Genomic DNA, 16814 nt, shown 5'->3' on the forward strand with positions numbered 1-16814 from the left:
GTTTCTACTTATTTATTTTATTAAAGTTTATTTTATTTTATTTTGTTTCTACTTATTTATTAAAGTTTATTTTGTTTCTACTTATTTATTTTATTTTCTTTTTTGCTTTTTTTATTTATTGTATAGAAATTCTTTTTGCTTTTAATGTCTTGAATAGAAAATACTTTGATAAGTTTAGTTGCATAAATTTTATATAAATATAGTTTCAATAATACTAGAGGTTTATAAAAGCTTTTCAGTTGATTCCTTTAACTATTAGAGTTTCATTAAAGTTTTCCAGTTCATTCTTTTTTCTATTAGTACCGGTCCTAAGGCTGGGCACTACAAGAAATATGTCAACTTGTGACCCTCACTATTGGTCGCTGAAAGGACATAGTTTTTCATTTGTGACCTTTTTTTGACCAAAAACAGAAGGTCAAAAGCTGGCGGTCGTAAACTGAAATTAACGACCTTCTATAAAAGGTCGTTGGTTCTTCGACCAAAATTTTGGTCACTAGCAACCTCGCCAGACCACGTAGGCATCCAGCGTGGCAAGCTGATGTGGCACAAGAATCAGCCCAGTCCGATTCGGTGTTTTACATGGGCCGAGCCCAACAATTCAGCCTATTTTTTTTCTCATATTAATTTTGGTCAGGTATATGGGCCAAGCCCAGGAATTATGCCTTCTCATTTTTGGGCCATGGCCTTTTCGGCTAGACAGTTTTATTTTTCTTTTTTCAAAAAAATCCTCTATTTAGATGGGTCTCAGTGGTCAAGTTCTAGTAAGTGGGCCCCTTTTGTCAATGCCTTTTTCTTCTGATTTTGATTTGACTGTAAATAAATAATCAATATTTAAATCAACACAGACATAAAACATAAGAAATACTTCAAGTAACAGTAACCAGAATCAATCTGTATACAGTGACAATCAATGTTACAATCTCTACAAATATTGGGATCCTGCTCCAGTCATCGCACAGGTACAAATTCTACTAGTGTAATAACACATATACAAGTAGAATCACTGTTAAACATATGCAGTGACAATCGGCACAAATTGGGCCCCTGCTCCAATCATATGAAACATATGCACGACTCAATGGGCGACCATAGTTGACTAGGCCATGACCTTCATTACACTGGACTAACAGAATGACAATATGAACTATCATCATGCCTTCCACGGTCGCCCTGTTACATGAACCAGAAGAGAAGAATCAAAAAATTTGGGGCCAATATATTGTGAACAAACCAATCAAAAAACAAACAAGTTCTTTAGAATGATAAGACAAATTCAGCTAGTACAATGCTTTCATTCTCCAGCAAGTTAAAATGAGATAATCATTCATACAAGAAAGGTGACGAAAGAAAATAGAGCATTTTACTCATAGCATGCAAAGTATCAATATTCTGATAAACATATACAAGTGTAAATGTCAACTATCTTACACCCAAATAAATGACTGCTTGTGGAAGAAATATGTTAAACTAGGTTAGTTGTAACGGAGAGGGGCTGACTTACATTGGCCGTAGTGGTCGATTGTGGCCTGAACAAATCGGTTGTAGTCGTCGGGGTCTGCGACGTCCCCGGGGAGAATGATCACATCCGGCGCGCCGAGCTCGAAGGCGCGGTCGGCGACCTGCCACAGGCTCCACTCCTTCCTTGCTACCAGGGCAAGGCATGCCCCCTTGGCGGCGTACTGGTAAGCCAGTTGCTGCATGCAGAAGAGAAGATCCCAAGTTGTTTGGAGTTAACAACGAAAGTACTGTATAATGTTTAGAACATGTATATTCAATATGAAAAGTAGAAAAGCAGAGTTCTAGCAGAGTAGCATAAGAAGCAGAGGAATTCTGATTCTGTAACAAGAGGAAACGGAGTTGTCCTATGCAACAAGAGGAATTCTGATTCTGTAACAAGAGGTAGAATTAGCATCACTAGCTCTGTTGCTCTTGTTTGCATATTACATAAGTAGTTGTCTGCCTAAGCAAATAGAGAGGTATATGCAGCAAGAACACGCAATGTGATGACAGTATAAGTGCACTACAACTCTGGAAGTAAAAATAACATAAATTCATTTGGGCTGATTTGTACACAGCCAAGAAAAACTTCTTACAAATAAATTCATGGAAGCGTATCATCCTTTTAGTCCCTCACCCATATCTCCTAGTAGTATTACATAATGCCTAGTGAGTGATCTAGCAATGTACAGTACAAGAGAGTATATATGTGTACGGATTCCTGCAGCCAGCTTCTATCAGTAACATGCATGTATATATTGAAGTAAACGTAACAGAGAGTATCTTTGGAAACATTCAAAATATATTCAATGTTGGAGTTGCATCTTACAACTCAAGGAGCCACTGAAATCCATGGAAGGACCTTACTGTGACAATTCACTTGTATAGTCCTGCCTCATGTGCATAATGTCATTGCAAACAATTTAGATAGTGTATATATATAGATAGAAAGAAGCGCTTGATCAACAAGCTGTTGTAATAGTGTATATATATATAGATAGTGTATATATATAGATAGATAGTGCGCCAATAATTTTTTAGAAGGTAACTGAACTTCTGTGCACACATTTAGATAGAAAGAAGCGCTTGATCAACAAGCTGCTGTAATAGTGTAGATATAGAAATGCTAACAACATGAATGTTCCATCAGGCCATGATCAACTACTCCAAACCATTACGTGCTTTGCATGAAAATAATAGAAAAAGTAATTAGCAGATGATACAATGAACAAGTGAAGGCTTTAAATATCTCCCTGTCAAAGATTCAAGTCGATGAAGACATGCAGTACAAGGGGAGTAGCCTTGCATCATCGTTTGCTCAGATCGACGCTGGAAAGTGTGCTGCTATACCATGAACAGAACCCGCACGACACAGCCTCTCTGTCCCCCACCTCAACTCGCCCATGCTGCTACTGCAGTTGGATGTAAGTGTGTAAATACAACATACTTTGCATCATGTATCTAGACTATAGCAGTACATGAATTCAACTCAATAGTATAATAAACATCCGCTGGAAGTTGTCAGCTCAAACATGTCTTAGTTTTTTCAGAGAAAATAGGCAGGAATTAAGACCCAAATGTGCATGAATAACCAAAACATATAACAACCAGAAGCTATCAGAATAAATCATAGAGGCTGGCCGAACTAATTGGCGCACTCAAACGATACAATAGAGCGGCCCGGTGAACAGCTAAGCAAGCATACACAGCAAGTAAAACTACATCACCAAGGCAAGTGATGTACAAATTGTTGACAGTAAGATGCAGGGACATGTTAATTTAGTGTTCAGCAGCATTGTCAAGCCACATTAACTCTGTGAAACAATACAAATCAATGGTGATGTTGAATCACGTGCAATAAATGTCCAAATCAGACTATGAAATATCTGTGACAACAGACAAATGATCACCGCATGGTCATATCAAATCAACTGCAGCCTAGCTATAACTATCTGGCACACCAAGAAAAATCTACACAGAAACTATCAACAAAGATGCAGCAGCCGAATCCAGCATCCAATCAATTCGGAACACAATAATATACGCCCTATCTAGAGAGGCTTAGAGCGCATGGGTGTGTTCTTGCACCTGTACATAGTGCTACTGACTGACCCCAAAACAGGGCATCATCACAGTAAAACACTTCACCAGGAGCCATGATGCATCACAGACATGACCTACCATCCCGAGATTTCGGTTCTCACGGGAAGGAAGCAAGCAAGAAAGAAGAATAGATCTGGCGGAGGGAGGGAGCGAGTGCGTTACCCTGAGGCGCTCGGAGAGGACGGAGGGCGTGATCTGCGTAGGTGGCCTGGTCGAAGAGCACCGCGTTGTTCATCAGGGCGGAGAAGAATCGCCGGCGCCGCGCTGGAGTTGGAGGGGACGCCTGTTGGGGAACGTAGTAATTTCAAAAATTTCCTACGCACACGCAAGATCATGGTGATGCATAGCAACGAGAGGGGAGAGTGTTGTCCACGTACCCTCGTAGACCGAAAGCGGAAGCGTTAACACAACCGCTAGTAGGAAAAGGGGCTTTTACCCCGGTTCATAAGGGCCTTTAGTCCCGGTTCTGGAACCGGGACTAAAGGGTCGTTACTAATGCCCTAGCCCTTTAGTCCCGGTTCTTACACGAACCGGGACTAAAGGCCGTCCACGTGGCCGGTGCGGGGAGCCCAGGCAGGAGGGCCTTTGGTCCCGGTTGGTGCCACCAACCGGGACCAATAGGCATCCACGCAGGAGGGCCTTTGGTCCCGGTTTTTTTTGAAAGGGGGTGGTTTAGGGGTTTTGGGGGGTTAATTTAGGTGTTTCATATATTGTGTTAGCTAGCTAATTAATAGAGAGAAGTGTCCTCTCTTATCTCCGTGCTTCGTCGACGCTACGTACTATATACGTATGGAGAGGAGTAGACACGCTAGCTAGTAATCAAATGAAGGAAACAGAAGATCGTCATGAACATATTCCTACAGAGAGAAGTGATATCGACCACCTCTCCTTCTCCGAGATATTGGTCGAACAACAAGTTCTCGTATATCTATCCGACACTACCGGCTACATATATACAATAATTATCTCTTACAATACAATCTCCTAATTATATTGTAGGAACACAGGGTCCACATAGTATTCTCCGTTTTCAGCGATCACGTGGTCAAGGAAGAGTGCCGCCAATTCCTCACGATCTTTTGCTAGGAGTTGATCCCGCTTCCGAAAAATCTAATTTGAAGAAGGGGGTCAATACATATATGTATGAATAAATGAAACTCAACACAAATGATGGTAATAAAATAAAATTGTGAATATTATTGCTTACGCACTTCATATTGTTTCTTCAGTGGAGCCCCGCCCACAGGTATGGTAGCAGATGGACTCGCAAACGTAGTATCCACAGTAATTATTCCCGGGTTGCTGCCACAACTACTTTACAAGAAATAGAAGTCAATCAAACTGATAAGCAAGCATGCTAAATGGTATTGATCAAACTAGCGCTTGAATCACTAGGAGATGCGCGGAACATGCTACTATAGTACTTACTTTCGGGTGTCTAAATTGCAGCTGGTTCGGCAGTCCCGGGGCTTTTGAGGTGAATTTTCTCCAAACCCTGCCAGACAAAGAAAACAATTACTTGATATCAGGAAATGAACAAAGTTGCTGATATGGTGGATAATGATCGATTTAACTTACTTCTGGAGCATTTGAGTCATGTTCGCATAGTCCTGGGGATCTTTTCGTCTCGAGTCTAAGACGGTTACTACTCCTGGCTCAAGCTTAATCTCTAGAAGAATATAGTGGAAGCTGCGCATGCATGCAAAAGTCATCAATTACATTACCATAACCTGGACTAATAAGGGAAACCGAATATGCAGAAGACAGTAACACTCACTTGAAGTTGTAAGGAAAGTGTATTATATCTTTGTTTTGATTTAATACCAACGATTGTAGCAAGTTGGCCTCGGCTTCTTTGGGATGTTTTTCAACCGTATATGCATCTATGAGATTTGTGTTGATGAACCCAATATCAACGATTTGTCTTTTCTTCAATTCGGCGATCTTCAATCTGCATAATATAGTGAGGATAAGTATAAATACATGCAATGAAAGAGCTGACCTATATAGAGAGACTTAATGACAGAAGTAGTACTACTTACAGACAGTAGCAAGTGATCGTTGTTTTATCGAGGGACTTTAGATTGTAAAACTGGAAGAAATCCTCAAATGGAACATTCAGCAGTTCAATTCCAACGAGGTCATGCTCCGGTTTAACTCTCAGCGTCAAAGTACTCATCCCATCAGATTCTCTGCAGGTTTTCATGTATCAATCATGTAGTCTTCGCATCATCGTGCTTAGAGATCTGACATCTTTGACGAGAGGCTTCCCGTAATGGTATTTGTGTTCGTCCACCTCCATGATTTCATAATGTACATCGTCGGGCAGGTAATCTCCAAGATTGCTATAACCGGGCACCATACCCGGATCATTAGCGACGATTTCTTTTGACACCTTGAGCGGGAGGCACGATTGGTTCGCTTGTTCGCCGAGCTGGGCAATTTTTTTCCCAGCTCGTCGTTCTTTCATCCTTTTATCACTGATAGTACTTCCCGACCGCTCCGCTTCGGCATATGCCATTCCAAGAACGCGCTCATAGTTGCCTCTTGGTGGAGACTCTGGTGGTTTTGTCAGGGCAGCCAGAGTGCGCTTTGCTTTCACCGGATCTACCTTCTCCTCTGGAGGTGGATGTTTCTTTGCTTTGACCCCTTCAAAGAAGTTCTTCACTTCGGCTCGCACGATCTTCGCGTTCTCCTCCTCGGTCCTCTCAGATGGTAACTTCTCTGGAGTCTTCAGAGAAGGACCGAATCTGTATTGCCTCCCGCCTCTGGCAGCTGTACTGCTAGACGCCGGCAGAGCAGACGGAGCGGCTGCGGCTGTCTTCTTTCCTTGCTTATGAGGCAGAGGAGAAGAACTACGATGCGCCGGAGCAGCCGCAGCGGCGGCGGGTCTCTTCCGCCCTTGCTAACGAGGCGGAGAAGGAGGAGGCTGGCTGCTCTGGCGCGCCGGCGCTGGCAGAGAAGGAGGAGGAGTGCCGCCACGCGCCGGAGAAGGAGGCTGAGTGCCCTGATCACTCGCCGGAGGAGGAGGCGGAGGAGGAGGCGGAGTGCCCTTACTCGCCGGACCCGTCCAGTTTGGAAGCTTGATGAGCTCCTTCCGCCATAGGCATGGAGTCTTCAGAGCTAAACCCAGCCGAGTCTCCCCTTCACCGGTAGGGTGGTCAAGCTGGAGGTCCTCAAATCCATCCATTATTTCATCCACCATCACCCTAGCATATCCTTCTGGAATCTGCCGGCAGTGATAGGTTGCGCCGGGTTCAGTAGGTAAAACAGAGCCAACAGCCGCCTTGACTTTCAAGTTCTGCCATTCCGCCATAAGGTGGCAATGTTGAGACTCCGTGATAGCATCCACGGGGTAGCTAGGAGTAGCCGCATGCTCCAGCTGAGGCAGCTCGGTGGAAGCCACGCTGCTTCTACGCTGAGATGGCGGTGTAGCTTCGGGGGCAGTTTCGGCATCTCTATTGCTGTCTCATTCCTCTAGCACTTGAACCCTTTCGTGCAGACGCTGAATTTGGATCTGCTCCACTTTTTTCCTCCTCTCCTGGGTTTTGTAACCGCCCGCGTCCGGAAAACCAGCCTTCCACGGAACGGAGCCTGGCGTGCCTCGTGTCCGTCCAGGGTGCTCAGGATTCCCGAGGGCCATTGTGAGCTCGTCGTTCTCTCTGTCTGGAACGAACGTCCCTTGCTGCGCTGCATCGATATAGTGCTTAAGCTTCTTGACGGGTATTGCAAGTTGCTCGTCCGTCCAACGACACCTCCCTGATACAGGGTCCAAGGTTCCGCCAGCCCCGAAGAACCAAGTCCAGCAACGGTCTGGCCAGTTCATTGTCTCTGGTTCGATCCCTTTATCAAGCAGATCCCTCTCAGACTTGGCCCACTTAGGCCGGGCTTTGAGGTAGCCACCTGACCCCGTGCGATGGTGAAGCTTCTTCATCGCAGCATTCTTCTTGTTTGTCACTGACATCTTCTTACTCTTTTCCGATGTCTTGTGGGCCACAAATGCGGGCCAGTGATCTCTGATCTTCTCATACCGGCCGACGAATTCTGGTGTCTATTCTTTCTCGACAAAAATTTTCAGCTCATTCTTCCACCTCCTGAATAGGTCTGCCATCTTCTTAAGAGCATGAGACTTGATTAATTGCTCTATAACTGGCTTCTCCGGATCCTCCTCTGGCGGTAGGGTGAAATTTGCCTTCAGCTCAGTCTAAAGATCATCTTTCTGCATATCATTGACATAAGACACCTCAGGGTCTTCCTTCTTAGGCTTATACCATTGGTGGATGCTGATCGGGATCTTGTCCCTAACTAGAACCCCGCACTGAGCAGCAAAAGCATCCTTTGTCCGGAGGGGTTCAATCGGTTGGCCGTCGCGCGCGATTGCTGTGATCTCAAACCTTTCATCCGAGCGCAACTTTCTCTTCGGGCCTCGTCTCTTTACCGCAGTTATGCTCGATCCGGAGGGCTAGAAAAAAGAAGAAAGACGAGTGTTAATTAATATGTGTACATACAAAAACAATGAATGCATCAGTTAGCTAGTCAGCACAGGCTTAACTAATATATTTACCTGGCCGGACTCTGTTCGGTCACCGGAGCCGTCACCACGGGCTCCTTCTTGCACCAGCATTGGGTCACCGGAGCCATCATAATCATGTCTTTCCTCCTCCACTCTTCGATCACCGCAGCCTGCTTCTTCACCCTGTTCTTCCAGACCATCATTGTCGTTAAGATACGACAAGATATCACCTCCGGCTAAGATTATGTCCCCCAACACATCTTCTGCTTGCTCATCTCGTCCGTGCTCCATTGTTTCTGCAAATATTACAACATGGCAATTATTACACAAACATGACAGCAGGTGGATATATTAGTGCAAACGTAGACCTAGCTTATTCCGGGTTTGGGGTGTCCTCGAGAGTTTTGGTCGAGCGAGAGGGCCGAGGGGTGCTCCCGTGGTATAAGTTATCACGGTCGAGAGGGGGTATACATATCGACCGTCCATCATGTGGAAGTTATCTGGGAGGGAGTTATATATATTGACAACGACGACATACATACACGGGAAAATAATGTTATCGGGGAGGGGGTATATATCGACCCCCCCCCCACGTGTTGAAGTTATCGGGAGGGGGTTTTATATCGACAACGACGACATACATACACGGGAAAATAATGTTATCGAGGAGGGGGTATATCGACCCCCCCTCGTGTTGAAGTTATCCCCCCTCGTGTTGAAGTTATCGGGAGGGGGTAATATCGACAACGACAACATACATACACGGGAAAATAATGTTATCGGGGAGGGGGTATATCGACCCCCCCCACGTGTTGAAGTTATCAGGAGGGGGTTATATCGACAACGACGACATATATACACGGGGAAATAATGTTATCGGGGAGGGGGTATATCGACCCCCCCTCGTGTTGAAGTTATCGGGAGGGGTATATATCAACGATGACAGACCCGATAAAACATAAGAAAACGAAGAAGAAATAAAAAGAGGAGAGAATAAGAAAGGAATAGAGGAGAGAATTGAAGAAAAAAAAAAGAAGAAAAAAAAGAGGAGAAGAAGAAAAAATAGAATATTTTCTATTTTTTCTTCTTCTCCTCTATTCCTTTCTTCTTCTCCTCTTCTTTTTCTTCTTTTTTCCTCTTCTTCCTCTCCTCTTCTTCTTTCTTTCCTCTTCTTATTTTCTTCTTTCCTATCCTTCTTTTTCTTCTTCTTCCCTTCCTAGCTAGATATATAAAACTTTTCTAAAATTGTAACTTTTGCATATATAAAACTTTTCCATGTGGATCATCATTTCTCATATATATCGAATATATATCCATTTTCATATATAAAAACTTTCTATATGTGAACAAAAAACTTTTTATGAACAAAAAAACATTTTTGACATATATATTCATACATTTTGAACATCTACATACATACAATTTTTTGTGTTCACATATGCATTATAGCCACATACACATATACATCACATATGAACAAAAAAATTAAACTAATAAAACTAAAAAAACAGAGCCGGGGCGGCGGCTCTCACAACGGGGGCAGCTAGGACGATGGCGACGGCGGGGGCGGGGGCGGCGAGGGCGCCGGCGCGCGGGGCCGGGACGGGGCGGGGGCAGCGAGGGCGCCGGCGAGCACGCGCGGGCCGGGCAGGGGGGCTCGGGGCGCCGAGGCGGCGCGCGCGAGCAGGGGAGCACGAGGCGGGGCGGCGCGTGGGGGCAGGGCGACGGCGACGAGCACCGGGCGGCGACCCGTCGAGGCAAGGGCGCGGGGCGACGGCGACGAGGAGCGGGCGGCGACGGCGAGCACGGGCAGCCTGGCGGCGTCGGGGGCAACTGGCGAGGTATCTCGAAAATTTCCTAAGTGTGGACTTATATAGCAAAGCCTTTAGTCCCGGTTCGTGGCACCAACCGGGACTAAAGGTGGGCATTAGTCCCGGTTGGTGCCACCAACCGGGACCAAAGGCCCCTTTTCAGCAGCCCAAAGGGCGGGAAGCGGCGGCCTTTGGTCCCGGTTGGTGGCCCCAACCGGGACTAATGGGGGGCATTGGTCCCGGTTGGTGCCACCAACCGGGACCAAAGGCCTTGCGCTGCCCGCGGCCAAAAGTTTAGTCCCACCTCGCTAGTTGAGAGGGGCTCGGAGTGGTTTATAAGCCCCACTGCGGCTGCCCTCTCGAGCTCCTCTCAAATGCAGGCTTACGGGCCTAATGTCACACTGTTCTGTCTGTTGTCCTATTGGGCCTTCTGCGGGCCTGAATCCTGGCCCAGGTTGGGTTTCTAGTCGTATTCAGGCCGTGGTGGCCCAATAGGTGGCAGTTTTTTTTAAAAAAATTCCAGTTTTTTGGTTCTGTTTTTTGCATTATTTATTTTCTTTTGTTTTTTGCTTTATTTTTTAATTCTTTTTGCTTTTAGGTCAGCAAAATTATAAACTGTCTGTTAGTGCCATTAGTTTTAGAAAACATATAAACTTTCTATTAGTGCCATTAGTTCTTTATGAAAATTCTTTTTGCTGTATTTAGTTTTTTCTTTTCTTTTTTGCTATATTTATTTTGTTTTGTTTCTACTTACAACAAAAAACTTATTTATTTTATTTTATTTTGTTTCTAATTACTTATTTATTTTACTTTATGATAATTCTTTCTGCTATTAAAGTTTCTATCAAAAAAAGTTCTTTATGAAAATTCTTTTTGCTTTTAATGATTAAAAATAAAAAAGAGGCGCAATGCGCGTTGATTTTCTTCAAGCCTTTTGGAATAGTGTAGATTGCACTGCACATAGCTCGATGCAGTCTACCTTATTCCTCAAGGCTTGAAGCTAAGCAACGTGAGCATTGCGCCTCTTCTTCATCGTCCTTGCACTCAGGGCTTATAAACCGCTCCTAGTGCCTCTCAGCTAGCGAGGTGGGACTAAAAAACTGCTTAGCTAGTAAGAAACTCTAGTACCGGTTCGTGCCACGAACAGGTACTAAAGGTGCTCGTGGGGCCACAGCCTCATTAGTACCGGTTCGTGGCACCAACAGGGACCAAAGGGTGGAATTGGTCCCGGTTCGTGCCACCAATCAGGACCAATGGCCTTGCACAGTGGCGTGGTGGTGAGTTTAGTCCCACCTCGCTAGCTAAGAGAGAGCCGCACCTGTTTATAAGGTGCGGTGCGCCTGAGGTGTCGAGCTCCTCTCTAAAGCAGGCTTACGGGCCTAACCTCTCCACTCAGGGCTTATAAAGCATTTCAAATGAACTCTGAAAAGGTTCAAAGTTGGCATGGTATCATCATTTCATCCACATAGCATGTGCAAGAAAGTTGAGAGGGTTACGGCAAAAACAAGATACACTTCTTGTACAAAACGGACAATGGAATCATACTCGTCTATTACAAAGTTGGCATGGTATCATCATAATAGTTGCGGGAGAATGTCTTCACTTTTTCTTCGCTTGTGTCATTTGCTTATTGCGCCGTAACCATGGATAATCTTCATCGTTTATCAGGATGCTTGGGTCAGCCTTGACTTTGAAGGGAGGAATTTCATGAAACTTTTCATAATCTTCAGACATGTCTGTCTTGCCCTCCACTCCCACAATGTCCCTTTTTTCTGAAAGAACTATGTGCCGCTTTGGCCCATCGTATGATGTATTCGCTTCCTTATCTTTTCTTTTCCTCGGTCTGGTAGACATGTCCTTCACATAGATAACATGTGCCACATCATTGGCTAGGACGAACGGTTCGTCAGTGTACCCAAGATTGTTCAGATCCACTGTTGTCATTCCGTACTGTGGGCCTACCTGTACCCCGCCTCCTGACAGATTAACCCATTTGCACTTAAACAAAGGGACCTTAAAATCATGTCCGTAGTCAAGTTCCCAGATGTCCATTATGTAACCATAATATGTGTCCTTTCCCCTCTCGGTTGCTGCATCAAAGCGGACACCGCTGTTTTGGTTGGTGCTCTTTTGATCTTGGGCGAACGTGTAAAATGTATTCCCATTTATCTCGTATCCTTTGTAAGTCAATACAGTCGAAGATGGTCCCCTGGACAACAAGTACAACTCATCACAAACAGTGGTGTCACCTCTGAGACGTGTTTCCAACCAACTGCTGAAAGTCCTGATGTGTTCACATGTAATCCAGTCGTCACACTGCTCCGGGTGTTTGGAGCGCAGACTGTTGTTGTGTTCATCAACATACGGGGTCACCAAGGTAGAGTTCTGTAGAACTGTGTAGTGTGCTTCAGACCAAGAATATCCGTCCCTGCATATTATTGAGTCCCCCCTCCAAGCGTGCCTTTTCCAGTCAGTCTCCCCTCATACCGCGATTTAGGGAGACCTATCTTCTTAAGGCCAGGAATGAAGTCAACACAAAACCCAATGACATCCTCTGTTTGATGGCCCATGGAGATGCTTCCTTCTGGCCTAGCGCGGTTACGGACATATTTCTTTAGGACTCCCATGAACCTCTCAAAGGGGAACATATTGTGTAGAAATACGGGCCCCAGAATGACAATCTCGTCGACTAGATGAACTAGGACGTGCGTCATGATATTGAAGAAGGATGGTGGGAACACCAGCTCGAAACTGAGAAGACATTGCGCCACATCACTCCTTAACCTTGGTATGATTTCTGGATCGATCACCTTTTGAGAGATTGCATTGAGGAATGCACATAGCTTCACAATGGCTAATCGGACGTTTTCCGGTAGAAGCCCCCTCAATGCAACCGGAAGCAGTTGCGTCATAATCACGTGGCAGTCATGAGACTTTAGGTTCTGGAACTTTTTCTCTGGCATATTTATTATTCCCTTTATATTCGATGAGAAGCCAGTCGGGACCTTCATACTGAGAAGGCATTCAAAGAAGATTTCTTTCTCTTCTTTCGTAAGAGCGTAGCTGGCAGGACCTTCATACTGCTTCGGAGGCATACCGTCTTTTTCGTGCAAACGTTGCAGGTCCTCCCGTGCCTCAGGTGTATCTTTTGTCTTCCCATACATGCCCAAGAAGCCTGGCAGGTTCACGCAAAGGTTCTTCGTCACGTGCATCACGTCGATTGAAGAGCGGACCTCTAGATCTTTCCAGTAGGGTAGGTCCCAAAATATAGATTTCTTCTTCCACATGGGTGCGTGTCCCTCAGCGTCATTCGGAACAGCTAGTCCGCCGGGACCCTTTCCAAAGATTACGTGTAAATCATTGACCATAGCAAGTACGTGATCACCGGTACGCATGGCGGGCTTCTTCCGGTGATCTGCCTCGCCTTTGAAATGCTTGCCTTTCTTTCGACATTGATGGTTGGTCGGAAGAAATCGACGATGGCCCAGGTACACATTCTTCCTGCTTTTGTCCAGGTATATACTTTCAGTGTCATCTTAACAGTGCGTGCATGCATGGTATCCCTTGTTTGTCTGTCCTGAAAGGTTACTGAGAGCGGGCCAATCGTTGATGGTTACAAACAGCAACGCGTGCAGGTTAAATTCCTCCTGTTTGTGCTCATCCCACGTACATACACCGTTTCCATTCCACAGCTGTAAAAGTTCTTCAACTAATGGCCTTAGGTACACATCAATGTCGTTGCCGGGTTGCTTAGGGCCTTGGATGAGAATGGGCATCATAATGAACTTCCGCTTCATGCACATCCAAGGAGGAAGGTTATACATACATAGAGTCACGGGCCAGGTGCTATGATTGCTGCTCTGCTCCCCGAAAGGATTAATGCCATCCGCGCTTAAACCAAACCATACGTTCCTTGGGTCAGCTGCAAACTCAGCCCAGTACTTTCTCTCGATTTTTCTCCACTGCGACCCGTCAGCGGGTGCTCTCAACTTCCCGTCTTTCTTACGGTCCTCACTGTGCCATCGCATCAACTTGGCATGCTCTTCGTTTATGAACAGACGTTTCAACCATGGTATTATAGGAGCATACCACATCACCTTCGCAGGAACCCTCTTCCTGGGGGGCTCGCTGTCAACATCACCAGGGTCATCTCGTCTGATCTTATACCGCAATGCACCGCATACCGGGCATGCGTTCAGATCCTTGTACGCACCGCGGTAGAGGATGCAGTCATTAGGGCATGCATGTATCTTCTGCACCTCCAATCCTAGAGGGCATACGACCTTCTTTGCTGCGTATGTACTGTCGGGCAATTCATTATCCTTTGGAAGCTTCTTCTTCAATATTTTCAATAGCTTCTCAAATCCTTTGTTAGGCACAACATTCTCTGCCTTCCACTGCAGCAATTCCAGTACGGTACCGAGCTTTGTGTTGCCATCTTCGCAATTGGGGTACAACCCTTTTTTGTGATCCTCTAACATGCGATCGAACTTCAGCTTCTCCTTTTGACTTTCGCATTGCGTCCTTGCATCGACTATGACCCGGCGGAGATCATCATCATCGGGCACTGGTTCCTCTTGATCTTCAGCAGCTTCCCCCCTTGCAGCATCATTGGGCACATCGTCTGGTTCCTCTTGATCTTCAGCAGCTTCCCCGTTGCAGCATCACCGTATTCAGGGGGCACATAGTTGTCATCGTCCTCTTCTTCTTCGCCGTCTTCCATCATAACCCCTATTTCTCCGTGCCTCGTCCAAACATTATAGTGTGGCATGAAACCCTTGTAAAGCAGGTGGGCGTGAAGGATTTTCCGGTCAGAGTAAGACTTCGTATTCCCACATATAGGGCATGGACAACACATAAAACCATTCTGCTTGTTTGCCTCAGCCACTTCGAGAAAATCATGCACGCCCTTCATGTACTTGGAGGTGTGTCTGTCACCGTACATCCATTGCCGGTTCATCTGCGTGCATTATATATAATTAAGTGTGTCAAAAACCATTACAGAACATCATGAATAGATAATTAAGTGACCAAATTAATAGAAGTTCATCATCACATTAGAACCAAAGTACATACATAGTTCTTATCTAACAACATATATATAGCTCTCCAGAGCATCTAATTAATTAAACCATACATTAAAACTATGTAAAACATTTCAATGCGAAAACAAATGCGATCATAATCGCAACCAAGGTAACATTTGATCCAACGGTATAATGATACCAAGCCTCGGTATGAATGGCATATTTTCTAATCTTTCTAATCTTCAAGCGCATTGCATCCATCTTGATCTTGTGATCATCGACGACATCCGCAACATGCAACTCCAATATCATCTTCTCCTCCTCAATTTTTTTAATTTTTTCCTTCAAGTAATTGTTTTCTTCTTCAACTAAATTTAACCTCTCAACAATAGGGTCGGTTACAATTTCCGGTTCAACCACCTCCTAGATAAATAAAATATATGTCACGCTGGTCGGTATATTTGTAATAAACAATAAATGAATCAAATAGTTATAAAAAGATAATATATACCACATCCGAATCATAGACAGGACGAGGGCCGACAGGGGCGGATACCAAAACCATCGCACTATGTAATAAGAACGAATAAAATAGTAAGAAAATTAGACAAGTATCTATCTAAAGTAAGAATTTTTTTCTTTCAAAAAGAAGATAAGAACAAGAGGCTCACCACGGTGGTGCCGGCGACGAGATCGGCGCGGGCGGTCGACAGCGGTGAAGACGGGAATGGGACGTGACGGGCCGCTAAACCTAGACAAATCTCGAGGAAAATGGAGCTCTGAGGTTGAGCTTCGAGAGGACAAAGCTTAACTAGTGTGGCTCGGGCATTTCATCGAACACCTCATGTGCATAGGAGGTGAGCTAGAGCACCACAAAGCCCTCCCCTCGCCGGCCAGAGAAAAACAGAGCACTGGAGTGCTCTGCTCGCGGGCGAGGGGTATATATAGGCACCTCATTGGTCCCGGTTCGTGGCATGAACCGATTCTAAATCCGGGCCTTCTGTCCCGGTTCATGCCAAGAACCGGGACAAATGGTTGTGGGCCAGGAGCGAGGACCATTAGTCACGGTTCGTGGCTCGAACCGGCACAAATGGTTCCATACGAACCGGGACCAATGCCCACGAGGCCCCGGCCGGCCCCCTGGGCTCACGAACCGGGACGAATGCCCCCATGGGTCCCGATTCGTGACTGAACTGGGGCTAATGTGAAAACTGCCCTGTGACCTATGCCCTGTTTTCTACTAGTGAACGCGGTTGATGTAGTCGTACGTCTTCACGATCCGACCGATCAAGTACCGAATGCACGGCACCTCCGAGTTCAGCACACGTTCAACTCGATGACGTCCCTCGAACTCCGATCCAGCCAAGTGTTGAGGGAGAGTTTCGTCCGCACGACGGCGTGGTGACGATGATGATGTTCTACCGACGCAGGGCTTCGCCTAAGCACCGCTACGATATTATCGAGGTGTAATATGGTGGAGGGGGGCACCGCACACGGCTAATAGATCGTTGATCAATTGTTGTGTCTATGGGGTGCACCCCTGCCCCCGTATATAAAGGAGCAAGGGGGGAAGGCGGCCGGCCTAGGAGGAGGGCGCGCCAAGGGGGGAGTCCTACTCCCACCGGGAGTAGGACTCCTCCTTTCCTTGTTGGAGTAGGAAAAGGGAAGGGAGAAGGAGAAAGAAGGAAGGGGGCGCCCCCCTCCCTAGTCCAATTCGGACTAGTCCATGGGGAGGGGTGCGGCCACCCTTTGGGTTCTTTCTCTCCTTTCCCGTATGGCCCATTAAGGCCCAATACGAATTCCCGTAACTCTCCGGTACTCCGAAAAATACCCGAATCACTCGGAACCTTTCCGATGTCCGAA

At 45.8% G+C, this 16814-nt stretch overlaps 1 protein-coding gene across 2 annotated transcripts; it reads right to left on the bottom strand.

Moving 5' to 3' along the window:
* Nucleotides 1-620: 620 nt before the first annotated feature.
* Nucleotides 621-3884, bottom strand: LOC120969586 (11-beta-hydroxysteroid dehydrogenase A-like). Of its 2 annotated transcripts, none has more exons than XR_012188541.1 (3): nucleotides 3763-3884; nucleotides 1502-2909; nucleotides 621-1170 (listed from the first exon to the last, which is right to left on the bottom strand). XR_012188541.1 is itself a non-coding variant. In XM_073502955.1 (3 exons), the coding sequence occupies exons 1-3, from the start codon at nucleotides 2103-2105 to the stop codon at nucleotides 1151-1153; spliced, it is 225 nt and encodes a 74-aa protein (XP_073359056.1). In that variant the 5' UTR covers nucleotides 2106-2701; the 3' UTR covers nucleotides 634-1150. The 2 variants fall into 2 exon arrangements, 1 of the variants encoding a protein (XP_073359056.1); XM_073502955.1 differs by lacking the exon at nucleotides 3763-3884 and having other exon boundaries at nucleotides 634-1170; nucleotides 1502-1694; nucleotides 2094-2701.
* Between the last annotated feature and the right edge of the window lie 12930 nt (nucleotides 3885-16814).

The sequence above is a fragment of the Aegilops tauschii genome, chromosome 7, assembly GCF_002575655.3.
Source record: "Aegilops tauschii subsp. strangulata cultivar AL8/78 chromosome 7, Aet v6.0, whole genome shotgun sequence".
In the NCBI taxonomy this organism is placed as follows: Eukaryota; Viridiplantae; Streptophyta; class Magnoliopsida; order Poales; family Poaceae; genus Aegilops; species Aegilops tauschii.